The sequence below is a fragment of the Sander lucioperca genome, chromosome 12 (assembly GCF_008315115.2).
Source record: "Sander lucioperca isolate FBNREF2018 chromosome 12, SLUC_FBN_1.2, whole genome shotgun sequence".
In the NCBI taxonomy this organism is placed as follows: Eukaryota; Metazoa; Chordata; class Actinopteri; order Perciformes; family Percidae; genus Sander; species Sander lucioperca.
The window spans coordinates 27,419,755-27,445,342 of record NC_050184.1 but is presented as its reverse complement, the minus strand read 5'-3'; the positions used below and the strand labels follow the sequence as shown (position 1 = coordinate 27,445,342).

The window sequence follows — 25,588 nt, the reverse complement described above, 5'->3', positions numbered from 1 at the left end:
CAAAATCTGAGATAATTAAGCCTATCATGAAAAAAAGGAAAAAACAGGTTAGACTCTTTGCACCTTCCCCAAACTCATGTACACATGTAAAATGTCATTATGAGCCTACAGTTCATTCATTTATTAGTTTAAGAGGGTGGAACACAATGATATCATCTCTCTTTCTCTATACTCTCTTTCTTAGTGTCACGATGAAAAAAACCCAGGTGAAACCCGAGTCAAGTGCAATGCCAGTTTTGCTCTGGTAAGATGCATTCTCCTGTTTTAGGCTCAAACATGCTGTTGTGAAGACAATTCTGATGATGATGGTGTCTTTTTTGTCTTTTTTTCAGTGGGAGCTGGAACATGATTGTAATGAAATTGTAGCAAACAGTGTTGTTTCTGTGTCCTACAACACAACTTCAACAAGCTGCAGTGTCAGTTACACAGTACCAGGTAGTGTATTTAGGATTTCTGGCCTCATGTTTTACCTCTTTTCGTTTAATTTTTCCTTTCTGCTAAAATTGATCCTTTGCTTCTTTCATACATTTTCCTTGATTCTCTCCATCAGAGCAGCCTGTATAACACAAAGGAAATGTAAGAGTCAGGTGTGATACTGTATATCCCTGTCTCAGATGGGTGACAAATTAAAGAAAAAAAAAAACACGGGCCTCCAAAACAGCTCTAATGCTCATTTGTATAAGTTGTACAAGAATCTCTTTACTGAAGACATCAAACAGAATTGTTGCAAACATATTTCCTAATTTGGTGTTATGATGACGGTGGTGGAGAGCAAAAAATCAGTCAAAAATCATCCATTGTATGTGTTTTGATTTGCATGACTTCAGTCTAAGAGTAAAAGCGAACCCAAACCATCTGCATTTATTATGTTTCTCAACTTCACTAACTTATCCATGTTTTCCTTCAATGCGTCACCCGTCTGTATGTTTTTAGCTGTATGTGGTGATGATTATATAATGGTACTTTAGCTATTTTTTTGTGTGTGACTTAGATCCCAAGCCAGACTTTAATCTGTCTGTGAACCTGTCGTCTAAATCCATCTCTGTCACCGTGGAGCCTGGAGACAAAGTTTACGCCAAATGGTGTTACCAAAAAAGTGAAGTGAACTGCATCGGCGGTGCACATTCCCCCCAAATTACTGTAAGCATCAGAGGCACATTTATCTGCATATGTGCACTTTTGTTTGTACACACTAAAGAAAGTAAGCATGTATGTTCTTTTCAGATTGATCCATCTCAGGTTCGATCAGCTCTTCTTAACATCAGTTACCTGCTGCCCTGTGTGTGTGTCCAGGTACTTCCAGCTACATATATTTTTTGTACACATGCAAAATTATTATTTTGTCGAATGAGTTTAATTCCTGTACATGTTTTGTATTGACAGGTATATTACACCCATACGGATTCCCTGCGACATACAAAGTGCCCATTTCAAAGTGAGAACCTTGAAGGTGAGCGTGATGGATGATTCATGTCAGAGTCAGATTGAAAATAAACATTTTTTTTTTTTATTTTACCCTTGTTTTGTAATTGATGACTGATACTCCCGTCTCATGATTCAGAAATACAAAACAGGCATTCCCCTTTGTCTGTTGGGTGGTGTCTTGCAGTATTTCACAAGCCAGTTTTAGATCTTGTTACAGTTCATAAAAATAGTTTATTATGTAATTTCTTTATGTGTCCATTTCTAACACAATCACACTCTGTACAAATATGGCTAATCTAATCAATTTCTGCAGACGGGTCAAATTATGTTACTGCCCAAATCTCCTAATGTTATGACAAGGGCGTTCCACATTCCAGGAATTATGGTAAACCCCAGGGAAATGTGCAGGACATGATCTTTATCGCAGTGACCTAAGCCTTGAATCAAGAGCATTTTAAATGTGCCCCATTTAGCCGTTTTTCCAAAAATGAGGGAAACATTTTTCATGGGGTGCATTGCACTGCTGGTCATGACATTTTGTGTAGAGCACATCAGTTTTATTAGAGAATGATATTCTGAGAAAAAAACATTTGTTTTAAAATAGCTAACATTGCTGTACTTTTAAAGGGTCAGGTCACCAAAATTACAAAAAGACATATTAACCTAGTGGTATTAAAAATGCAGATAGTTTTGGTTTCATGTATGTCAAGGTTTTAAGAAGGTGAAGGGAACGTTGGGGGGCTTAACCCTAACCCACAAAGTGAAAAAGCTTTCCCAAATTGTTAAATTATCCCTTTTTATTTAATTCACCTGGCTTGTACTGGGATGGCGGGTGCAGTTTCAGAGACAAATATCCCAAAACTTCACCTAAAATCAAAACTATCTGCATGCCTCGACACCAGAAGGGGTGAGAAGAAAATGTTTCATTTTGTAAATCTGGGTAACTGAACCTTTTAAAGCACATGATCTTACTTTCATGTATCAGTTTGATACTTTACTCTGATACAGTATTCTAGTTTTGATGTTGGTAAATTAATAATTGGTTGGTTTACCACAACTGCCTCCTTGGATTAACCACAGTCAGACACATTGTAAACATCTGTGTCCGCATTGCCTCAACAGATGTCAGAGATGTTTGGCTCTCCTCTGAAGTCACACTGTATGAGTCAAATTTAAAGTGGAGTTCGGAGTGTCCTGCCAGTGACCTTAGGATCTCTGCCTCCCTCTGCTGGAGGCAACACGAACACCTCTGCACACCTGAACTCAACTCCACACTGGTGAAAGAAAAGGAAGATGGGCCAGACCTGGTATGTTTGGCTTGCCTGCTGTTAGTATTGGTGATAGATTGCTGATATAAATTAATAACGTTTTCTCAAACACCCACTGTGTCTCCTCAACAGATTTATAACACATCTGCAGTGGACAAACACCCTCAGATGTGTGTGCAGGTGAGGATTAGCCAAATGTGCTTGGATTGAAACATGTCAAGTTGCCTGTGTTTAAGTTGCAGATTCACATATTTGTGTTTAATTTTTGCAGTTTTCTCTACAAGGCAGCCATCATATATCTTGCCCCTTCCAGGCTGGTGAGTCAAAAAGAAAAAAACAAGTTTTGCTTTTTTTAAAAAGCTGTGAAGACCCTCTGTTAATATATCACCTTTATGTATTCAGCCAGGGCCAGTTGAGAGCAAGCTCTTATTTCTTATTTCCAATGATGCCCTGATTACATGCCATATAAAATATTATAAAAATTACTAAACATAGTAATTCATATATAATATACTGTTGCAATACACAGTACACACATAAAACAATTACAGAATGTTAAACAAGGATAGCATGATCCACTGTATCAAAGGCCTTAAAGAGGTCAATAAAAAGTGCAACACAATCTTGCTTATTATCTTGGGCATGAACAATATCACTCACAACCTTAGAGGCCGCTGATACATTGCAATTCCCAGGTTTAAAACCAGACTGAAAGACATTTAGAATATCACAGTCAGATAAAAAAGATCTTATTTGATTACTTATCAGATGTTCTAAAACTTTTGCTAAGCAGGGTAGTTTTGAAATTGGCTGATAGTTATTCATGTCATTTGTAGGACCACCCTTATGCAGAGGAGTTACATAAGCGGTCTTCCATACATCCAGAATTCTCTCTGATGATAAAGTTAAATTAAAAATATGCGTCAAAACATCAACAATAATAAGTGCAGCTAATAATAAAAGACTAGGATCCAATTTGTCAGCCCCGGTGGACTTCTTCGGGTCAATGTCACAGAGAGCATTGAGCACTTCAAGTCTTGAGAAGGGTCTGAAGGAGAAACTATGTATCCCCTGACATACTAGATGAGTTGTCACTTACCGGAATATGTGACCAGCAGCAACAAAGTGTTTATTAAAGATATCACATAACTCCTCATTAGAAACACTGACAGAATCCTGAGTAATCTGATTGGGTAAGGATGAGGAAGGGCTATGAGATATATATAGCCCTATTATTCTCCCAAATTCTGCTGGATTTCCATAGCAATCAGATAAAGAAGAAAAATGATTTAGCTTTACGAATTACGAGTTTCCCTCTCTTGACTCCCTCTCTCCTTGTTCTTCACAGACATGTCTTCATGGGAGGTGTATATCAGACCGGGCAGGCTGAGTGTGTTTTTGTATCTCACCTCTTTTGTTCCTGCAAAGTTTTCAGCTCAACTCTGTGTCCTTAATAAGAGGGGATGTACACCCATGGGGCAGGTCCACTCTGTGACAATGGTAAGCATACGTACTGGTTCGTGAGAGAGAGGGAGCTGAAGAGAGAGAAAAAGATGGTAATTAAATGTTCATGTGAGTAAATATGTGCCTCTTCTTATCCATTTTACAGGAAGGGACTACTACTGAAACAAGGATAAATGTGCCTCTTCACTTTCTTGCTGAGAAGCCGTGTGTGCAGGTAAAGTGCATTCCTGAGAAAGGTGTTTCTGGACACGGTGCATTACCTTTTTTCTCTTCTCACTCTTTCAAATTGCTTTTCTGCAGGTGTGGCGGTCAGATCCTGCTCTTCATGGTAGAAGAATTCTGTGCCCGGACTGTGAGTGAAGTCAAGATACACACGCAAGCTCAAGTGTACCATCACATGCACTTTTATGCATCACTTCATGAATGAATGCATGCATGCACACACAACTCCTACTAAGTAAAAAACTCACATTTTCTGTTTCTACAGACACGCACAACAGATGCGGCATGTATGCTGTGGCAGTTTTGGTATTTGTGGTTATTGTTGCTTTACTGGGATTTTTTATCCACCGTCTCACCAAGAGTGGAGCTGCAGGTTGGTTCAGTTGCCTCTGTGTCTTTAGTGTTTGCATGTCTCCATCTTTACATTTCAAATAATTTTAATTACACTATTGTATTGCCTCAATTGATTAGTTTGATTAATTTCTGAAGGTAACTGTGCTTAATTTAGGAAAGAAAGAAAGAATTTAAATTTAGCCAACAAATCCCCTGTCTTTTCCCATAACTCTAGGTTGGCTCTGTATACAGGAGCCAGTGTTGCTGGTGTGCTCATCAGAGCAGTCAGCCGATGTCTCTGCTGTGTGTGCATTAGCCTCAATCCTGCAGGGGGAGCTAAGTGCCAAAGTGCACATGGCTTTGTGGGCCCAAAGCTCACAAACACAGACTGGGACTGGAGTGGCAGATCTGGGTCCACTTCCCTGGCTGTACGGGCAGTGGGAAGCTGTGCGTAAGGCACAAGGAAAAGTGCTGATTATTTGGAGTCCTGAAGCCACAAAGACTTATGAGAAGTGGAGGGAGGAGAGGGCAAACATTGATAAGAATGAGAGAAAAGAGGAAGATTACAGCAAAGTAGAGGTGAGACATGATAAAATAATAGTAGAGCGCGACGAGGATTTGAAACTAATTGGAAGAAGACTGGACAAATGCAACAAAGAGAAAGCTGTGGGAAAAAAAGGTTGTACCAGATTATGTGATGATAAAGACTGGTACACCCAGAGGGAGTCCTCTACAGTGACCGTACCAGTGTTTACTGCTGCTCTGACCTGCCTAGAGGGGGCGCTGCAGGAATGCAAAGGTCAAGGAGTGGCCCTTGTCTACTTCCAGGGCCTCTGCCACAGCAGGGACATCCCAAAGGCCTTTAGAGGTGTCCATCGGTACTGCTTACCGCAGGATTTCAGGGGTTTAATACAGGAGCTGGGAGGGATGAGAAGACAGACACAAACTGGTGAATTAAGGTGGAACTGCTGGCCGAGACTCCTGTCTAAAGTGTTGTCACTATGGCTGGCACAGCAGCTCGCCCAAAGACTACAAACACTGCTGCCTCAGACGCAAGGAAAGAAAATGCAAGAGCTGAGCGTCACATCTTCACTAAAAATGATGTCCGATAAGACTCAAAGCAGGCTCAAGTTGCCACTGGCAGCCAACATGGAAAGGCCAGGAACTGTACAAGAGCACGAGCCTCTCCATGTGATGCCATGGCGAGAAGAGAAACTTTCATCTCACGTTTCAAGTGTCTAATGGGGACAGACCTTTGTTGTGCTGGAAACATGATACATACTGTATACATAAGACACAGGAGTTGGTGTTTCAGTGTGAGCACCTCTGAGCCAATCACTCAGTAAGAACTTTTCATTACTTGACACCATCATGTAAAAAAACAGCCACCACTCATTTTGCATATTAAGAGGAGGTAAATAATCTGTCTCCTGTCTTCTGCATTAAGCTTTTAACAGATGCTCTTTATGTTGCTTTCGTGACTGAAGCCATAGCGAACGGCTGCCCTATTTATGTAAATATGCTAACCACTATGAAAATCTGTATGCAAATCAGACCTCACTTTACAGTATTAATAATGCATGTATCAGTGTTTGAAAGTGTTGTAACAGCACAGGTGCAAATTTGCAAATTTTCTAAACCGGGACGTTGAGCCAAAGCTGTCCCAGGATTTCCAGTGTTAGAGTGCAACAGGTGGGAAGATTAAGTGCATTCACTGAAATTGAATGTGCTTGACCATTTAGCAGTTAATGCATGTGGTCATGTACTACTAATATTGCCTTTAGTATAGGAGACCTATTATTTAATATGTGCACACATACTACCTCCTAAAAACAAAGTATACATCCATCAGTTTTTTTAATGTACTGCTTAATTCGGCAAACATTTGATTGCTCTTTGAATGAATATTTGTTTGACACTTGGCATTAGAACATTTTACATGGAAGATAATAAAAACAATTTTAATAAAAAAAATTCATGTATAATAATGTAACTTTTGTTTATAAGTTTCATGTGTTTTCTTCAACCTGTTTTTCAAATGAGTTACATCAACGACCACAACGTTGACAAGACTCCAGTATTCTGATGCTGACACACCTGCTTGACAGGATTATCAGTACTAAGGAAGTAAGTCATGCAGTAGATTTAACACTGGAACCATACTGTCAAAACATTCACTGATGTGGAACCTGAACTAGGGCTGGGTGGTATATATATATATATATATATATATATATATATATATAAAGGTATATCTATAAATATCCAAAAACATTTTTAAGATCCACAATGATTTAGCATTTTTATGGTTGTTCACTAAAGGATCACAGACACACAGTTAACACAGGTAACAGGGCTCCATAAAGTACAGCATATAATGAATAATAGAAATTGCTATCTACACCAGTGGACTTAACTGACCTAGCACTTAAAGGTTAATGATTAAACTTTAGCACTCCAACTGAAAACATTCAAACAACAGCCTCTATGTTGGGTGCAAAGCTACTTTAGAATGGGGCAACTCTAACCAAAAGGTCACAGGTTCAATTCCTACAACAGATATAAATGGTGTAGGCCTACATTAATGACCATATTGGTAGGCTATATTAACGGTCCAGTGAACCAACATGCGGTTCTACTTTTCAGTTTTACTATCGTTGTCTGTGAGAAATATTTGACTTTTGCTGTTATTAACAATAACATTAAATTGTTATTAACAACACATTTTTATTCAAACAGTCCTATGAATCGTCATGCATGCTGCCAAGCAGGCCTGCTTTGGGCTTTTTGTTGTTACAAATTGGATCATATTTATTTTATGACGTCAATTCCACTAAATGATCAGAACCAAGCAGAAACTTGTTTTGCATGTGACAAGTTTCCTCTATCGCACCTGAGCAGGTAGCGCTGCGACACGCCCCACTCCCGAGCTGTCAATAATTGGCAAGGACAATTGCTCGGAGCGTCACAACAGTTTGGTGCTGGACAAGCCACACTCGTTTCGCCGATGAACTATCACTGCCATGCTGTGCTGATGGGTGGATCTTAGGATAACGTGCTCTACTCTTTGTGTTTCGGAGTGTAGCCGTGGAGCAGGAGACAGGAGAGAGACTCCCAGTGCCAGGCGCAGAGGCGCTCTCCAAGAAATGGCTCTCACGCTCCATCGGGTGCCACATGTTTCTCTCCCGCTGCTGTCACTGCTGCGCCTCTGGCTGTTCATGTCCGCAAGAGCGCTGGAGATGATTGACCTTGACGCACCTGAACTCACCTGTAGCAAGGTAACAAGACCATGATCAAAACAGCATCCAGGTTTCGGTTGGTCTGTGTGCACTTCTCACCAGCCCCTATGTTCTGCGCCGACAAAGAACGTTCAGAAAACAAGATAAGTTTAAATGCCACATGTGTTGGTTTTAACCGGAGTAGAGTGGTGCTTCAGGTAGCGGGTCTTATCCAGGCTTCTGAAACCAGGATATATGATAATTTGACAGGATTTAAAAGCCCTACAGATAACAGATACAGAGTGTGTGTATTTATTATGTAGTCCTACTCTGTAGTGAATTTATTACACTTTATTATAATATATAGGCCTTCTTATTGTTTGTTTTTATTAGGTCATTTGTAAAACCATTTTCTCTTATATCATAAAATGTGCCCTTTATATTACAAGAGCCAAATAATAGAGTAAGTTATACGTTGTTTATAATTTAGTTCATTTAGTTCTACTTTATAAATATCCCTCTGCTAAATTAAGTGTGTTACCACCTTTTGTATTGTTGTATGAAAACTCTAGCCAATCCATACATGCAGGATTACAAAAATTTAGTGTGTAGGCTTCAGGTATTTGGGTAAATCAGGAGAGACAAGACACAGAGAGCGCCTTTAAAAATGATGAATGTAGCCAGCAAGATAGTGGGTGTGAAGTTCAGTAGCCTTACTGACATTTTTAACAAACAGATTTTTTTTAAAAACCATGTCTATTTGCAAGGACACCACTCACCCTCTGTACGGAGAATACATGTTATTACCATCTGGCTTACGTTTTAGCACCCCCTTGGTTCTTAAACAGAGATAACAGAAGAATAAACTGAACTGAACTGAACTGAGAGAGAGAGAGAGAGAGAGAGAGAGAGAGAGAGAGAGAGAGAGAGAGAGAGAGAGAGAGAGAGAGAGAGAGATCAGAGTTTAATGTCCATTACTTATTTACTATTGTGCCTGACACCTTACGCCACTGCTCAATTTCCAAGGAGGGATGTTGTAGCTTGAACTTTCTCTGAATTTTGTTTCAGAGACTTAAATCAACCAGAGAGAACATCAATATGTGGAGTGTGAAATACACATGCAAGCACATACAAAGTAAAAGCATAAAGTAGCAGGAAACTAGTTCAGTCTGTAGGGACTTGGCTTGGGAGCTGTACAGAGTGTGGACTGGTAGCTGGAGAGGTGCTAGTTTACCTCCTGGGCACTGCTGAGGTGCCCTTGAGCAAGGCACTGAACCCCCAACTGCTCGGGGCTCCCCCTCACTCTGACATATCTCCATTAGTGCATGTATAATGTCCTGTTTTTGCATGTATTGTGTGTATTTCAGGCCTGTGTGTAATGTGTAATAACATAGTGTAACAATGTAAATTTCCCTTGGGAATCATCAAACGTATTTCTTCTTCTATTAAAGTACAGTATAGGCCTTTTAATGAAAATTATTATGACATGTCACAGAAGGGAAAATCACAGGTGTAAACAATCAAATTAATGACGGCCGAATTCCATTTAGCGGTTTCAGTTTCATAGTCCTGGTATTGTGCAAGCTGGCTCACTGTCACACTGTCATGGCTTACTGGAACACTTGAACAGAGCCACCGTTAATACTATTAGTATATATATATATATATATATATATATATATATATATATATATATATATATATATAAAACATATAAATGGCCCTCTGGAACTCTACTGGGAATGGAGCATCATGCTTTTTGATGTATTGATAATGGTGGTGTAGCAATGTCTAAGACAATGGTCCAAAACTATGTCCCTCCCATACAGTAGATCTAAATACAGATGTCACTTTACTGTTCCTATCCTACTGAAATACTATCATATACTTTAATTTCTCACCTGTTTGTAGTTTCCATTGCTATTTTATGTGAAATTTATATGAAAATGTATTGCAGTCCAATAGTAGTGGTAGTGCTGCTTTTATGCATGTAAAGGATCTGAATACCTCTTTCACCACTATTGACACATACTCACGAGTTTTTGCAAGTGGAATTGTTGAAAATTCAGTTCTCATCCTGCAACTTTTCTTTCCTCAGGGTTTGACTGACTGCCACATGAGCACAGGTAGCGACCCAATCAACACAAGTGCATCTCTTGTCACGGTAATAACAGTTTTCTAAAGCAGAACGGCTCTTCTTTCCACAGCCTGTCCGTACGCTGATGCTCTGCCCGATCCAGATGATACAGTGGATGTTACACATGTGCAGCTTGAAGTGATTCTGTGCTGTTCAGCCACACATAACAACTGTGAACCTTGCCTGCAAATCAACATCACAGTCCAAGGTAGCTTTGTTGTAAATCTTGTGACATTGTCAGCTGGAGCGACACGCCTTAAATGTTTCTGAAAGTTTATCTTGCCGTGTTGTGTTTATCAAAATAAATGTTTTTGTTTGCACAGACAGTAATGTCAAGTCATCTCTTGAGCAGCTGTTTCCTGCATTGTTGTAGTTGTTAGACTTGTTCTAAAATATTGTGTTCTCTACTGTTGTATTTACTCTGATTGTTGTTGCAGAAGTGGATAATGCAAAGGAGGTTTCTGAGGAGTCTGGTGACCATACTGATGAAGAGGAGTTCCCTGAGCCAGGTATACAACCATAAGCTCGACCCATAACACACACTATGTCTCACACATTGTATTCTATAGAATAACTTAAATTAACTTTTTCCATTCTATTTACACAGTTTACTCTTCTTCTTCTCTACTTTCTGTGTTACAGCTTTGCTGAAAATGTGTGTCAGCTCCCCAGACTTTTGTTGCAATTTTTGCAAGGCACTCTTTAGATCAAGCTTCTCCGCTTCCAACCAAAATTCTTCTCAACAGCCCACACATAAGGTAGATAATATTGGACAGTTGTACTTACCTCATGTAGTTGTTGTTTCTGTTGTTCACTAATACATTAACTAGTCTCCAGTGGTGGAAAGTAACTATGTAGATTTACTCAAGAACTGTAAGTAAAATGTTGAATTGGGCCTACTTATCTCCATCCAGTACTGATATCCATTTTTTTTACGTTACTTTAAACTTCTACTCCACTACATTTATTTGACAGATTTTATGTAAAAATATATTATAAGCTTATAGGTAGAACACATTGATACGATTAAACCAGCAGTTCCCAACCATTCAGCTTGTGGCTTCTTACAAAAACGCAGTGTCTAGTTGGGCCACTTCTCAGATGTCTATTTGTTGTTTGCAGTTCCACCAAAGAAACATTTCATCTCTAAACTTCTCGGATGGCTTAATTTAAATCACTGTTTGAGGCCCAATTAGATATTTAATTATTTTAAAAACAAGTAATGAATACAGATTTATGTAACTAAACTTTTTTCTTCTTCTTTCCTGGTTGGGGACCACTGCACAAAATACAAATGAGATGCAGACAAGGACAGGCGGACTAATGCAGTTAAAATATGTATTAAAAAATGAGGGTTACAGGCAGAGAGTCCAAAGGCAGGCAGCAAGCAAGCAACAGGCAAACAGGTTGCAGGTAACAAAACTCCAAACATTAATGCAACAATGAGTAACCAACAACAACCACAGGAAGTGGGAGAAGTAGGAGTCACTGATAAGGGAAGTTAGAAGAGCTGAGCAGGTGACTGAGCAGGAGGTCAGGTGACTGCAGGGCTGATAGTGGGAACAGGCATGTGGATGTGGAAAGGTTGGAAAGTCCGGGGGCATCTGGTGGCTGGAGATGAGGGACAGAGGGACAGTAATGGAGTATTGGTACTTTTACGTAAAGGATCTGAATACTTCATCCACCACTGCTATTCTTTCACTGTCCTGCACTCCTACTTATTAAATAGCTCAAAGGCTAGTTTCCAAAATATCTTTGTCTTTTAGTGTTCATGCTGTTACTGAGTGATTCAAACACTTTATAATGTGTATATATATATTTTCTACAAATGCAGCTGCTGTTGACAGAAAAAGTGATGTTTGGCATTCCTGTTGTGGTTGAGGTCTACGCAAAGAGAACACACAACATTCAAAATATCACAATCCCATCTTCAGAAGAAGGTAACTTTTAAGTGCTGTTTATGTGAGCAAAGACACGCTGAATTGCTGACTACTAACGTCACTGAACATCAACCTCTGTTCTTCCAGTTTGCTCCATGAACCTAAAGGGGACTGTAAAGGAATGCGGTAAGAGATGTTTGTACAATTAATATGAATCTAGAACATCTAGACAAGTATGCATAAGGCAGTGCCAGGCCAGCAGTAGCAGTTTTACTTCCTTATAGAGTGAGTCAGCTTAATTATAAGTTCTGATGATTGATGTGTCAGCTCCCAGACTCCGAGCTGTGACTGATCATAAGAGAAATGTGGTCCTTGTCCAACTGGAAAACAATGATACCAGAGAAGACGAGCTCATGTGGAAGATGGTTTGGAATGACATATCTGGAGAGGTTCTTCCGTGGGTCAGTCAATGCTAAACTTTTTTTTTATATTAATATGCTCTGTTGGTCAAAAATCAATCTAAAATCTATTTAACTTTTTTTTTTAACCTTTGCAGCCCAAAGAAAGGAGAGAAATGACCATTTCGTCAAACTTTGTTGCACCATGCCTGTGCTTCCAGGTTAGCTAACATGTTAATTGTAACTAAGAAGAAAAAGACAAAATGTTTTGGAAATACATATATTTATTAATTTCTTTTAAAAAAAACTTTTTTTTAAGGTATGGCGAAAGGGAAAGACGCTTCATGGGGAACTCTGCCCTTTCGAAAACCAACAATGTAAAGGGAGTTCAGTTCACTGAGGTCAAACTGAGAGCAAGATACATTTTTATTGTAAATGATTTCACAGTTCAGCAATGTTTATATTTCCAGATGCACTGGAAAGAATGCAGCACAATGTGTCTGTGTCTGTGAAGGAGTCTCCGATGAGGGAGGATGACGTAGGGCTGATCTGGAATGTGACTGCCCCCTGCAGACTGGAGGCAGAGGTGAGGCTGTGTAAGAAAGACCTGGCAGGAGGCCAGTGTGAAGAGGTGACCGGCTCCAGACAGATACTCCACAAACATGCTGGCTGGAGTGCAACACGCAGTGGACATTGGGTAAAACATCAAGAAAAACCTTTTGGTTTCTTTACAAGCAGTCACATCCTCAGAGTTGGAAAGTACTATACTCACTTAAGTAAAATTTGGAGGTAGTTTTATATGCATTTTAATTTTACTTTATACGTGTTCTCCACTAAATTAAAGAGTTTTCCACTACATTTATCTGACAGCTATTAAACTACCCAACATAATATAAATCAGTTAAACTGTGCTCCATCTTGACTCTATACAGTATTAAAATGCTGCTTAATGCATCAGTAACAATAATCCAATTATATATAATAATATAACTCTTACTCCGATTCTCCACTGGGCACATCTGTGCTGCGTTCCGGCTGCGCCACGTTTTGTTCCGTCCTCTGCCACGCGCCATACCACACTAGGAGCGCCTCAGAAGCGGAGAGTCTTGCTGCCCGACTCACAGATTTTATTGTCCCTACAAGTACTTTACAGAACAATCGAGTGTTTATTAGCTAGTATCTACTTTCCACTCCAACCACTCCTGTAACTTTACTCCATGACATCTCTTTTCTGGTGTTGTCTTCAAAAAAAAAGATCTGTGATATCATTGTGTGTTCCAACCTCCAATACGAATCCCTCGTTGTCCGTGGTGTTGTAGAGGAGACATAAACGATATTGGGGTGTCTTTTGGTCAATTGCCCCGCTAGTCTCGCTTTTTCACTTCCTGCCTGGGTGTCCGAACGGCTCATGTGAAAATAGACCTGGTGCATATCTTTAGCGGAGCGGAGAGACACTTCACGCATGCTTCTGGGATGCGCCGTGGCGCGGCTGGTGGAATATCAAGCATTGACTTGCATGGCCGTAATTGCTCGTGGGGCCCGCGACGCCTCCGGAGCGCAGCGCAAATGTGCCTGGTGGAAAATACCGGTTACACTTAAAGCTGCAGTAAAGCAAAAAAACAATAATGTCAGGATTTTAAGTAGAGTAAGACCTCATGCTGCAGCTCTCTCTGTGAAACGGGCATATGCATGTGCAGAACAGCCAATAGGAACGCTCGCTTTTTTTTTTTTTTTTTGCTAAAGGAGTACTTTTTCCTCTGATACAGTACATTTTTTTTCAACAATGCTCATGTACATTTACCTAAGTAACATTTTGAATGCATGATTAGTTTTTGTCAGGAATGGGGGACAGAACTCAGGTGCAGACTGGAGTAGGTGGTAAAGAATCTTAGTGTATTGAAGCTGTGAGTGTGGGCTGGCAGTGGGGGTGCTGGGTCTAAAGATGGCTGAGCTGGCATAATTGATGTTCCAGTGCGTGGTGTGGTTATTGGCAGCAGAGGATTCTGAAGGTGGGTTATTTCTAGGACAGAAATCTTCCAGTTAGTAACATCAGGAAACAGAGCAGACCGGTAAATACAAAGACAAGAAACTAGACTAGATACAAATATCGAAAGCTGATGAATACACATACTCAGTGGTAAGTAACAATCCAGCAGGGAGAGGAAAGTCAGGCTGGTATTTGAAGGCAGTTGATGGAGCAGGATGAGGAGCAGGTGTGCTGATTTGGATTGGTGCCAGGTGTGAGGAGAGTCAGTGGGGGGGGGGGGGCGTGTCTACACACTGTGGAGCATGCAGGCGGAAACAGACAGACAGGTAGACAGACAAAAAAAAACAAAAAACACACCAAGCACGGCAGGTATAACAAAATGAAGAAATTAACCAAAACATATTCACACACACACAGACCAGACTGTTACCGTGCGGAAGTCACGGTAGGCGGGGTCATGACATTTTTATATTGGGGCATTGGGGCATTGCTATTTTGCTCAAGTAAAGGATCTAAATACTTAATCCTCCACTGCACATCCTAACTGCAACTACCCTCACCCTCCAAAACGTGTAATTATTATGAACTATATGCTTTACATTATTGTTGCATGCTTAATGATGAATCTTCACTTTCTTCTTGATCCTTATTTCATTCATTCATGTATTTCTTCATCTACTTTTCAGAAAACGGGAGAGTTTAATGGGTCATCACATCCTCTGATATGTGTTCAGGTAATCCCGATATATTAAATATAATCTTTTACATACAATTTTAAACATATTTCACTGCTTTATACTTCAGTAGCCTACATACTGTGCTAACCTTAGCTCTTTCACTATTTTTTTAGATAAAGATAGATGGGATGGAGTTATACTTAGAGCCCCAGTGTCCATTTGCAAGTAAGACGATTAATTATTATCCAGACCCAGATGTTTACTGTTTAACTCTTATCAGCTAAAACAAGCTACATTTTGTCATTAGAATGTGGCCGATAAGTAATTATACATTCACTGTACACTTATCACTGTCAAATCACGTAAATCTTCTATAACATGCTTTTTGAAGACTTAATAATTAATTTATTTTCCAGCACCTCGCTGGAGATGGAGCCTGCCACTCCTCATTGGACTACTACTGATGTGTTTGGCCATAATAGGAGCCTATCTTATACAAGGGGTCCTTAAAGGTCAGTTTTTAAATATAAATAAATAATAATATCACTTTAGCAAAATACCTCAATGTGTACTTCTGTTTTCCTTCTAGGCTACATGTGGAGATGGTTGAAAGAAGATGATGTTAAAGGTATGAGAAGGCCTGACATCTATTTCATATTGGGCAACCACGATTTTTCCACATCTCATTTAAACGGTTAACATTATGAATGAAATTTCATCCATACATTTGTAGAGATGTATGACTATTCATTTTCTTGTGTTTAAATGCTCACTTGCATATATTACCTTTCCTTCCGACATTTATATTCTGTATCTTTTATAGTAGCTACTGTTACTGTAGCTGCTACTGTGGCTCATTCTTCTTTGCAGAAAATTTTTTTTCGGACTGTTGGACAGAACCAGCTGTTGAAAATATTCCTTTCAAAGTTTCTAAAAGGTTTTAATCTTCCTCTGTTACAGGAGCTGTGGGTGGTGGTCATGTTGTGTTGCTGTATCCATCTGATGACAACCAGGCTTTGCCAGAGCTGATGAATTACCTGGGCTCGTCCCTCCAAGGCCTCGGCTTCAGTGTGTCTCTTGACCTGTGGAGCCAGACCGAGCTTAGCGTACTGGGCCCCGTGCCATGGCTCCACTCAAGACTGAACCGACTGCAAAAGCAGGGGGGCAAAGTGGTGTTGGTCCTAACCCAGGCTGCCTGGATAAGGGCTGAAGAATGGGGAGCCCGGAGCTGGGAAAGAAACACTCCCAGGGAGAGGAACAGGGTCATGGAGGAAGAGGAGGCAGAAAGAATCTACACTGCTTCTTCTCCCTGTGTAGATGTGTTTACTGCTTCATTGAGCTGTGTTCTAGCAGACTATTTACAGGGCCGCGCTGGTGAGCGGTTTATGTTGGTGCAGTTTGAATCACTTCCACCTGAGCCTCCGGGTGGTTTCCGGCCGCTGCCAGAACTTTTCCGTGGCCTTCATGTCTACAGCCTCCCCTCCCAGAGCCTGGGTTTTCTGACTGAACTGGCTGGGTCTCGGCAAATGGCTACCGCATCAGCCAGACGGAAAAGAGCAGGGGGACTCAGACTGGCATCCCGAGCTCTGGCACGAGGGCTGTCAGGGTTTACAGCAGGGACAACTTTATTACGCCTTGCAGGAGTGTCCCAGAGTTGTGTTGGGGTAGGAGTAGAAGACTCTGGGGAAACGGTGCCCTTGCAGCCACGTATTATCACACCTCCCTCCAGCCCTGACTCAAACCCCAAGGTCCGTGAAATGGATTGGGTCTGACAGCAGGAGAAGATGACACAAGACCAAGGTTAAGTTTTGGGATAAACAGCCAGTATTGAGTTGAAGTGACACTCTGGGAGATGTTTAGATACATCCATATCAGTTTGCAGCTTTTGCATTTGCTGATCTAAACATTTAGGGACTAGTCGCTGTTGAAATGGGGGTGACATGTTTTGTGAGTGGAAATAGTTTTTCCTTTATTAAATAAAAGCTGGGTTGTTATAGCTTGAGCTCTTGCTGCTCCAGATAAATAAAAGTGCACAACGTTAAAACATCACACTACTTAACATCAATTGATAGGCTACGCAGTTTGATCATATCACGGTGGCCTGTGGTGAATAAAACGTACCAAAATTACACTTAAATGCAAAACAAGAATCTCAATGAAGCAAATTGCTCCATTGTTTTTTTTTTCTTGACACCATTTTTCAGTCTTAAACTAACTTACTGTGTGTTTGACATATTTACTAGTATTCAACTTTCTGCATGCACATATGAAAGCCTTGACTTGAAGAATTGTTACAGCTAAACAGCTATTTCCATTCTCTTTAAACATATTCAATTGCATTATTCATGCGTGGTGAGTCTGTTTTATACTGTGTTTTGTCCTAGTTTAGAGTGTGATTGAATAAAGAATCTGTGAATAATCATGTCCCTGTTAGATGCTCTTCTGATCACAACATCGCAAGAGATTACATTAGTTTAACATGCACAGAAATGTATTCCTGATAGACCTACATAAAATCCACAACTTGTGGAACCCATAAGTCTTTCTCAGTGCAGTCAGATCATATGTTTTGACAAGTAAATGAATTTGAACATATTCCGAATTGTCATTTAAAATCAGTAATTGCAGATCTCTTGAATTGTCTCTAAATGTTTACATATAGGTCGATAAATGTGTTTTAAATGCATATTAACTGACTGTGACATTATTTGTTGTTTAAATTGGTTTGATAAACATAATGTGTCTACTTTTACTGTGACATCTGTGTAAAATTGGATGTTGGTTGAACCGATTGGTTGATGAATGAAATCCCAGCAGGGTTTGGGCGGTGCCATCCTGTGGGGCTCAGCTGCAGCTGCATGGAAAACAGAGAATCAACTGGAAGCAGCATTCATCCCACCCAGTATCCGATCCTACCGCAGGGCTAGCTTTACACGAGCCTGCATGAGCACTACCAGCGTCAGTCATTCAGCTGGCTTACCAAGAAAAATGGCACAGTCGAAGCATTAAAAGTGTCCTTCCAAAATGTGAAATTCTGCCTGCGTAGTGTGAACCAGCAGGGAATAGACAATCCTCAGTGGTTCGGCGGACGTGGTGGCTTTGCAATAAGGTAACGTTAACGTTAAGACCAGAATGGCCAAAACAAGCAGTTCGGCTAGCTAATATCAGAGTAACGTAAACGGCATTCAATATTACGTAGTAGATATGTAACCTTAAATAACGTTAGGATTATGTAATCGCTGAGTTCAATATACTTTAAAGATACACCGGACAGATTAGAAGACAATGATAGACAATGTTAGCTTAGGCTAGCAGCTAACTATTGACCTTAGCCAGCTGCTAGTTGGCTAATTTTGTGTGGTGCTGATGCTGAGCTAGCTAAACCAAGCTAACGGTGAAAGAAGAGCATCCCAAACAGACTGGATTAAACAGACTGTATTTAGATCCCAACCAGGCTAAGATGAGTGTTTTTAAACTTTTCTAACAAGACTGAGTTAATACAATATTTGGAGACACGTCACTGAGCTACTTGAGGATTGCATTGTGTGTAGTTTAGAGAGAGGTGTGAATCTTCACTGATCTCCCGATTCAATTCGATTACGATTATCATGTCTTCGATTCGATATCATGATGCGGCAAATAAATTTTTCTATTAAAGCCATATAGGATATTTAATTTATGGCTTTTCAAGCTTCAAAAACAAAACATTCTGCAGTACTCTAATACTAAATAAACTGGATACATAAAACTACAGCACTGAGCACATGGCACTTCCTGAATGTGCAAAACATAACAATATGTAAACAGAAAGGTTGTTAAGCATACATTAAATTGTAAACAGAAATAATCGATTATGGCCCGCAGCATCGTCCATGTCCACGATTCGATGCATTGATTATTTGATTAATTTCAACACCTCTAGTTTTAAATATCACGCAAATTATAAAAATTACTTAAATCTGTATCATAATATTAATATATTTGACGTCACAGAGGGTGAGCTAAATAACAGGGCATAAATATAATGCAATCCAGTTCAACAACAAAAACTATAGCTTCAAAAAAACAAAAAAAAAACAAAAAACACTCTGACACCGACTGTCCCAATAAATACTGAGCATTATGCTTCACAAAAGTTATGCTATTATATATTGCATGGCTTTGGACTTCTTTATAATGTACGGATGTTCTTGTTTTGTCAACTTCCTTTACATACAGTAATAATGCATAGCATCCAGTTAATGCATGATAGGTAAAGCTTTTATGTGTGTATTTGATGATACGTGCTGTGATGATCATTGAGAAGTATTAAACACAAACATGTTGTATTTGCTATATGTTGATTTTGTGTGTGCGTTTTCTGAAGGATCATGTGGTGGGCCTGGCCATTCCTGCCTGCTCTGGTGCTTCTCTCAGAGCTCTCTGTTGTGAAAGTTCAGACTGCGCCATGCCAGACCTGCCGAAAACTCACAGAGAGTTTCATTAAGGTACTGCAGTTAAGTTAATGTGCCATCACTTCATGCTTGACTTCTTAAGCAAGTTCTTCAAGTATTCCTTGAAATGTTCCCTTTTTTAGGGCTTGGAGAGAACAGCTAACAAAAACTTTGGGGGAGGAAACACTGCCTGGGAAGAAGAAAAGCTGGCCAAGTATGCACGCAGGTAAGATAAAGTTTCAATTGGAGTCACACCTACACTTTATTTAGTTGCTTGATCTATGGACCTTTGTGGAGTCAGTCAATTCTTGATATCAAAAATGCCAAGAAGAAAAGACTAACTTTGATATTTTTTAATTTGAAATCCTGGAACCATCCTGACTAATGTGATTCAGTTTCAGAAGTTCTTTGTCTTCTTTGCACATTTATGATATTTTGTTATGTGTGAATGATTATATAAGACAGTCTATTTTAAATGTTACAGTCCACTGAGGGAAGTGAATCCTCTCAATGGACCAAAGCAAGGCCCCCACTATTGTTTGGGGGGTGTGTGGGGGTGATACAGCATCTGTTCTGTTCTTCTGGCTAACATCTGTAATTGCTGGTCTCTTGTTTCAGTGAAACTCGGCTCCTAGAGATAGTGGAAGCTGCTTGTGAAAAAGCAGATTTTGAATGTAACCGGCTGCTGGAGCAGATAGAGGACCAAGTGGAGACATGGTGGTTCCACAGGTAAATGTGATACGTAAATGTGTATTACCTAGTATATATATTTTTTTGTTCTTTTTTTTTTTTTTTTTGCTGAATCACAGAGAGGAACATGTTTTGATAAGATGTATTACCATGCCCGTTTTTAACTTCATGACTGACATGATTTATGTGTCCTGTAGGCAGCAGGAGGCACCGGACCTGTTTGAGTGGCTGTGCATAGAGGAGCTAAGACTCTGCTGTCCCCCTGGACGCTTTGGACCTGACTGCAAAGGTATGAAAAACATAAAGCATTAAACGGAAGCTTGATATCAGTGTAGAAAACCTTACCATGCCAAACCTCATTTGTACTTGATTGCCCCATGTGGAGATGCTATAGACTCCATCAAGATGTGAAAATCACCATGCTAATTCAGAGCCTTTGTTATTAAGAGTTCCAGAGTACCACTAATAGCACATTTATCCAATATAGAGTGTCCATCTGACCCTGGTGGTGTGTGTGGAGGTCTGGGCCGCTGCGAGGGGGAAGGGACTCGCCTCGGAGATGGAGAATGTGTCTGTGATCCTGGATACTCGGGCCGTCTGTGCCAGAGCTGTGCTGATGGCTATTATAGAGAGAAAAGCTCCAACAACAGCATAGGAGCCTGTGCAGGTGCCTGAGATTCAGACGACGGTTTCAACTCTCTACATGTATGTCATTTTGTTTGAGGTGATCCAAAATTGACCTTCCTGCTGTCTACTCGTCTTTCACTCTTTGTAGCTTGTTACCACTCATGTAAGAAATGCGCGGGGCCACAGGACTACAAATGCCTCGAGTGCAAACCCGGCTGGATCCTTCATGACAACAAGTGCGTGGGTGAGTTTGGCTTTAGCGGTCATTTGGTTAAATTTCATTGACTCTGTGCCAGTTTTTTGGATGTGTGTTGTTTGACTGCCCCGGTATGTCTCTTAGACATTGACGAGTGTGGTACAGAACTGGCTCGTTGTCCTTCTAACACCTACTGTCACAACACAGAAGGATCATATGAATGCAGAGGTATGTTCTCACATTTGTAGTTGCTGTCTAAGTTGCTGTTGTTAGTGTACTGTATTGAACCTAAGGAAATCATGTAAGTACGCTCCCCTCAAGGATTTTTAGATTATTTCTGCGTGTGATTTTTCTTTTTTGTTATTTATTTGTGATAAGATGCAGGTTTTTAGTTACATTTGCAAAATTGTAGAATTTGTAATCAAACAATCTACTGTATCTTATTACAAAATATGAGTGGTTGTCTGTGTGGTTGGTTTGGTGTAGGGCTGCTACAAATGATTATTTTCATCATTGATTAATCTTCTGTATATTTTCTAATGTCAAAAAATGGTGAAAAATTAGTGTTATACTTTTCCACAGCTCAGGTATTGCATACGAGTTGCTTTTTTTTCTTTTCTTTTTTAAATCTTATCAACATTCTAACCTCAGAGACATTAATCTTACCATCATATATTCAAATCTTCACATTCGAGAAGGTAGAACCAGTGAACATTTGGCATTTTTGCTTGAAAAATTACTAAAATGATTAATTGATTATCAAAGTAGTTGCGAATTCCTTTTTTGTTGACTAATCGTTGCAGCTCTAGTTGGGCAGGTATTGTTAACTTCATTAGTTGCAGTTTTTTGTGGTAATGGAAACATTTTCCCCTGTGTGACTAATTCAGTTATTCATACAGTATAGCGCATAATGCCCAGTTTAGTACGTAATGTTGACCACTGGGCTTTTGTTGTATCCAGGCTGTGACCAGGCATGTGTGGGCTGCATGGGTAGTGGTCCTGCCCGCTGTAAGAAGTGTGCACGTGGCTACAAATTGAGTGGAGCGAAGTGTCTTGGTAAGGATATACCGCTTATTTTCTGTATTTCTGTGACACACCTTTTTTCCTGATTTCCTTTAACTGTTTTTCTTTTTGCTTCCTCGCACAGATATAGATGAATGTAGTGATCGTGCAATAGCATGCCCAGGACTCAATGAGGCCTGTACCAATGAGGAGGGCTCCTTCCACTGTGACTGTGCTGATGGATTCATTAGAAGAGATAGCATATGTGTTGAGAATAAGCCCCCTGGTAAGTGGCAGTAAATATACAGACATATATTGTTGACAGCTTCTCAGATCTGTTGACTAAGTTTCTTTTCCTCTACCTCCTCAGCTGGCCCAGAGAAGGGGCTGTTTGACGATATGACAGATGATGAGGTCCTTGTGCTGCAGCAGATGTTCTTTGGCGTTGTAATCTGTGCCATAGCAACACTCGCCGCAAAGGGTGACATGGTTTTCACGGCCATTTTCATCGGCGGTGTAGCTGCTATGGCCGGATACTGGCTGACAGAAAAGGGAGACTTAATGCTGGATGGATTTCTGAAGGGACGCTAGACTGTCTGGAGCCTTGATTTGAGAAAGGACACTGGAATACCAGCCAGTTAAAGTGAATAAGACTCAACTGGGGGCAGGAGACTATCCCTGTAATGCTAGCAATTCAGGGATTTACTTGGGGAGTTACTTGAAAGGGCTTGGGTTCATTTATGTTTATGAACAGCATAATACAGGAAAAGGTGAGAACTTGAAGGCTATGAAGCCATGAATCTTGAAGAGGAATATCAAAGCAACACTGCACTGATATAAAGGGAACTGAACTGAATCCCCTACCTCAAATTTGTTGGGAACAAGGGTGACATGAAAACCACTACTGATTGTTTAAAATCTATTATGCATTTGGATGTCTCATCTGGCCTCGGTGTTGAAATTGTGTCGTTTTCTTCCACACAGTCAAAACCTCCAGTCATCATGTCCATCCTGTTTTTTTATTATCTCAATGCTGTGAAGCAGAGGGTTTCCCGTAGACTGAATGGTACGTGAATTTTGTCTGTGTCAGGTTACTGAACACTCAAAGCTTCTTGCAATGGGCATGTGGTAAAATATGGAATGTTTAGGATCACCCCAAAGAGAAAGCTCATCGAAACGCTGGGATATTTCCATTATGAGCCACTGGTTATTTGTGTTCACAGAATTACTTTTACCTCCTTATTTACTGAAAGATTCTTTTTAGTAATAATGCATGAAAATAGGATTTGAAATGACAGGTACTACACTGTATGTATTCATTTATTGAACTTTGGCATGGAAGACTGACTTTAACAGCTGCTGGATCACCAACACAACTGCTATTGACCACTTCATGTGTGTGAGGGAATGTGCTTTGGTAAATACCAGCTCTGATCTGGATGATTAAGCCATTTTTGTTGCCTTTTTATTTATTTTGAAAGCAATATTTATTGGGAAGATGTTTGTCATATTTTGCTCTTGACATTTCCTCTGTGGATTTTTATGTGCATTTTCCATGCAGTTTTTTTTTTATTCTGTTCAATTGTAATTCTAGCAGATATAGTAGCATCACTTCTTACCTGACCATCTACTGTCTTTGATTTTCTTAGTGTGGAAAGTTTTCCAGTCATTATTCGTTATATAGATGTTTGCTTTACAATAAAAAGTCTGTCACTCCTCATGTTTTGTATTTTAATTTTTAATTTCATTTTGTCAAGCTTCCTCTGCTCTTTACATTACATTATATATGTTGCATCCCATTTTCATCGGACACTTATGCATGCCCAAGTGCTACAGTGAGGCCTGAGTCTGAAGTTTTGATTCTGGATGTTGATACATCTATTTCAGTGTTCCACTCCAGTTAATGGGGTTGAGACACAGCAGCTCTCTCTCCTTTAGGGTCTCCTGGGAACGTGTTAGTGCTCTGTCCCTCCAGCTCTGCTCCATTAGCTACACACACACACACACACACACACACACACACACACACACACACGATAGAAAAAACACTCACTATAGTATATTGTTGTAACATGAGAGCATCAGGCATGTTGAGGCATTATCAGGACACTTGTGAGGGACAAACAAACACATTAGCAGTGGATATATAATGTATGTGTAGGACTTACCCTCTTGTTCTCATCTCTGTACGCTGTCATTGCTTTGCTGTGCTGGATCCTTAAGTCTCTTTCACTGGACAGGGCGAGGTGGTCCACTTCTCTTAGATACTCTGCTTCCTTCACTTTACTGGCCAGCTGCAGCTTCAGAGCTGTACATTTCTCCTCCATCTGCTTCTTTAACTGCTCTCGCAACTCCTTCCTACAGGAAAGAGAATGACTTTTCTTTGTCATCAATGAACGTTAAGGATAGATGCAGTTATGTGTTGTAATGCAATCCCCATTTAGGAGAGATTTAGAGGATAAAAGAAAAAGACTCATCAGTATTGGAAGTGAAAGCGTTTATTATTTTACCTGTACTCTTCTCTCTCACTGCTGGTTCCATAAAAAGGTTTTCGCCACACTTGATGATACCTGACACATCAACCAACTACAAGTCAGTGACTTTGAACTCAGCTCTACAAAGCAAATATGGCAATGGCATCAGACAGTAATTGTCATTAAAAAGCGTTTCAATGAGGTATTAGTCAGATGCTATCCTCATCCTACCTGTGGTGCTCTCTCCTCTGCATAATCAGTGTCCTCTGGTGGTTGTGGTGGTGAACAGCTGGCGTCTCCAGACTGACAGTGCGTTTATAGACCAAAGGTGGATGTAAAGGGTTCAGTCTTGGAATACTCTAGAGAGCAGATTTACATTTATAGAAATCATTTTTTGTTTACCTCAAAGCAAACACCATCTTCCTATGAGACAGCCAGACAGTGGATGAAGAGTCAATGAATCTATGCTCACCTGACTGCTTGTCCACAGCCGGGCAGAGTCTGAGATGCTGGGAAACATCATGGGAGTGACCACCAGGCAGCGACTCTGTCGGACAGGAAGCGTGTCGTGAGGAATACACACTGGTGTGGAAGCTATAGAGATGGCTGCTGTGGTAATGAAGATTGAGATTAACAGAATCACAGCACATGTTTAACATGTCTACTAGAAACACTAAAATAGACAACAAATGGAAAAACGCCGTTTTCTTACGTAGTCTCATTTTGTAGTTCAGGCTGTTTCTTCTGTTCGCCCACCAGAGTAGTCTTTTTGGAATGAAGCTTAAGTCTTGATGCCTGCACAAATGAATTATCTCTTTAAAGTAGCATTTCTGATTTCTAGTAAATCATAACACAACTCCAAATGTACAGTAAATATAGCAAATTACTGTACTGGCACTAGTTAGAGATTAAACTGTGACATGCCTGTGCGTTCACTGAGAGTTTTGCGTTGGCAACAGTTGCCTTGGGAATCAGGCTACCCCCCATGCACCAAAAAGAAAGCTGCTATGTGGAGTGAGGTCATGCATCAGTGCGCTCAAAAAGAAAGATTATTAGCCTGTGACAATGGACTAACCAGATACAGTCAGAAGATCACATCTACGTATAAAGACATGGAACAAGACGAGTCAGAAGTCTCACTGAATAATGCACGCATG

At 40.2% G+C, this 25,588-nt stretch overlaps 4 protein-coding genes across 6 annotated transcripts in view; 3 read left to right on the top strand and 1 right to left on the bottom strand.

The window, feature by feature from the left end:
- Positions 1-6,697, top strand: part of LOC116062164 — a 7,759-nt gene extending 1,062 nt beyond the window's left edge. Inside the window, exons 4-17 of the mRNA XM_031316757.2 lie at positions 1-47; positions 185-244; positions 333-435; positions 992-1,140; positions 1,225-1,293; positions 1,384-1,450; positions 2,548-2,732; positions 2,826-2,873; positions 2,965-3,010; positions 4,042-4,193; positions 4,303-4,371; positions 4,458-4,509; positions 4,645-4,752; positions 4,948-6,697. The exon at positions 1-47 is cut by the window's left edge and continues 51 nt beyond it. Of these exons, the coding sequence (XP_031172617.1) occupies positions 1-47; positions 185-244; positions 333-435; positions 992-1,140; positions 1,225-1,293; positions 1,384-1,450; positions 2,548-2,732; positions 2,826-2,873; positions 2,965-3,010; positions 4,042-4,193; positions 4,303-4,371; positions 4,458-4,509; positions 4,645-4,752; positions 4,948-5,954 (2,162 nt within the window). The 3' untranslated portion in view covers positions 5,955-6,697. The remainder of the gene's footprint in view (positions 48-184; positions 245-332; positions 436-991; positions 1,141-1,224; positions 1,294-1,383; positions 1,451-2,547; positions 2,733-2,825; positions 2,874-2,964; positions 3,011-4,041; positions 4,194-4,302; positions 4,372-4,457; positions 4,510-4,644; positions 4,753-4,947) is intronic.
- Positions 6,698-7,655: 958 nt separating this feature from the next.
- wu:fl23c11 lies at positions 7,656-17,745 on the top strand. 2 transcript variants are annotated; one of them, XM_031316389.2, is made up of 16 exons: positions 7,656-7,990; positions 10,029-10,056; positions 10,138-10,275; positions 10,505-10,576; positions 10,710-10,825; positions 11,902-12,007; positions 12,095-12,142; positions 12,275-12,408; positions 12,504-12,566; positions 12,665-12,722; positions 12,816-13,042; positions 15,019-15,066; positions 15,183-15,234; positions 15,426-15,521; positions 15,599-15,637; positions 15,970-17,745. In XM_031316389.2, the coding sequence occupies exons 1-16, from the start codon at positions 7,859-7,861 to the stop codon at positions 16,779-16,781; spliced, it is 2,169 nt and encodes a 722-aa protein (XP_031172249.1). In that variant the 5' UTR covers positions 7,656-7,858; the 3' UTR covers positions 16,782-17,745. The 2 variants fall into 2 exon arrangements, with proteins under 2 accessions (XP_031172249.1, XP_031172250.1); XM_031316390.2 differs by having other exon boundaries at positions 7,657-7,990; positions 10,505-10,575; positions 10,706-10,825; positions 12,095-12,133.
- Positions 17,746-17,830: 85 nt separating this feature from the next.
- LOC116062000 (protein disulfide isomerase Creld1) lies at positions 17,831-23,677 on the top strand. Its single transcript, XM_031316413.2, has 11 exons — positions 17,831-18,118; positions 19,376-19,496; positions 19,586-19,668; positions 20,061-20,171; positions 20,330-20,421; positions 20,620-20,799; positions 20,908-21,003; positions 21,100-21,183; positions 21,916-22,011; positions 22,103-22,243; positions 22,328-23,677. The coding sequence occupies exons 2-11, from the start codon at positions 19,380-19,382 to the stop codon at positions 22,546-22,548; spliced, it is 1,221 nt and encodes a 406-aa protein (XP_031172273.1). The 5' UTR covers positions 17,831-18,118; positions 19,376-19,379; the 3' UTR covers positions 22,549-23,677.
- Positions 23,678-23,703: 26 nt separating this feature from the next.
- On the bottom strand, positions 23,704-25,475 carry LOC116062002. 2 transcript variants are annotated; one of them, XM_031316416.2, is made up of 6 exons: positions 25,144-25,271; positions 24,904-25,040; positions 24,663-24,790; positions 24,468-24,527; positions 24,126-24,315; positions 23,704-23,946 (listed from the first exon to the last, which is right to left on the bottom strand). In XM_031316416.2, the coding sequence occupies exons 1-6, from the start codon at positions 25,151-25,153 to the stop codon at positions 23,836-23,838; spliced, it is 636 nt and encodes a 211-aa protein (XP_031172276.1). In that variant the 5' UTR covers positions 25,154-25,271; the 3' UTR covers positions 23,704-23,835. The 2 variants fall into 2 exon arrangements, with proteins under 2 accessions (XP_031172276.1, XP_031172277.1); XM_031316417.2 differs by having other exon boundaries at positions 23,705-23,946; positions 24,904-24,978; positions 25,144-25,475.
- Between the last annotated feature and the right edge of the window lie 113 nt (positions 25,476-25,588).

Bases quoted from the DNA above. Each gene is read 5' to 3' on its own strand.
- wu:fl23c11 (XM_031316389.2), top strand. From the start codon at position 7,859: ATGGCTCTCACGCTCCATCGGGTGCCACATGTTTCTCTCCCGCTGCTG. The intron at 12,143-12,274 runs GTTTGTACAATT...TTGATGTGTCAG, and splicing joins AAAGGAATGCGGTAAGAGAT to CTCCCAGACTCCGAGCTGTG. The intron at 15,638-15,969 runs GTATGAGAAGGC...CCTCTGTTACAG, and splicing joins GAAAGAAGATGATGTTAAAG to GAGCTGTGGGTGGTGGTCAT.
- LOC116062000 (XM_031316413.2), top strand. From the start codon at position 19,380: ATGTGGTGGGCCTGGCCATTCCTGCCTGCTCTGGTGCTTCTCTCAGAG. The intron at 21,004-21,099 runs GTGAGTTTGGCT...TATGTCTCTTAG, and splicing joins TCATGACAACAAGTGCGTGG to ACATTGACGAGTGTGGTACA. The intron at 22,012-22,102 runs GTAAGGATATAC...TTCCTCGCACAG, and splicing joins GAGTGGAGCGAAGTGTCTTG to ATATAGATGAATGTAGTGAT.
- LOC116062002 (XM_031316416.2), bottom strand. The intron at 24,316-24,467 runs GTAAAATAATAA...TCTTTCCTGTAG, and splicing joins AGTGAGAGAGAAGAGTACAG to GAAGGAGTTGCGAGAGCAGT. The intron at 23,947-24,125 runs GTAAGTCCTACA...GTGTGTGTGTAG, and splicing joins ACAGAGATGAGAACAAGAGG to CTAATGGAGCAGAGCTGGAG.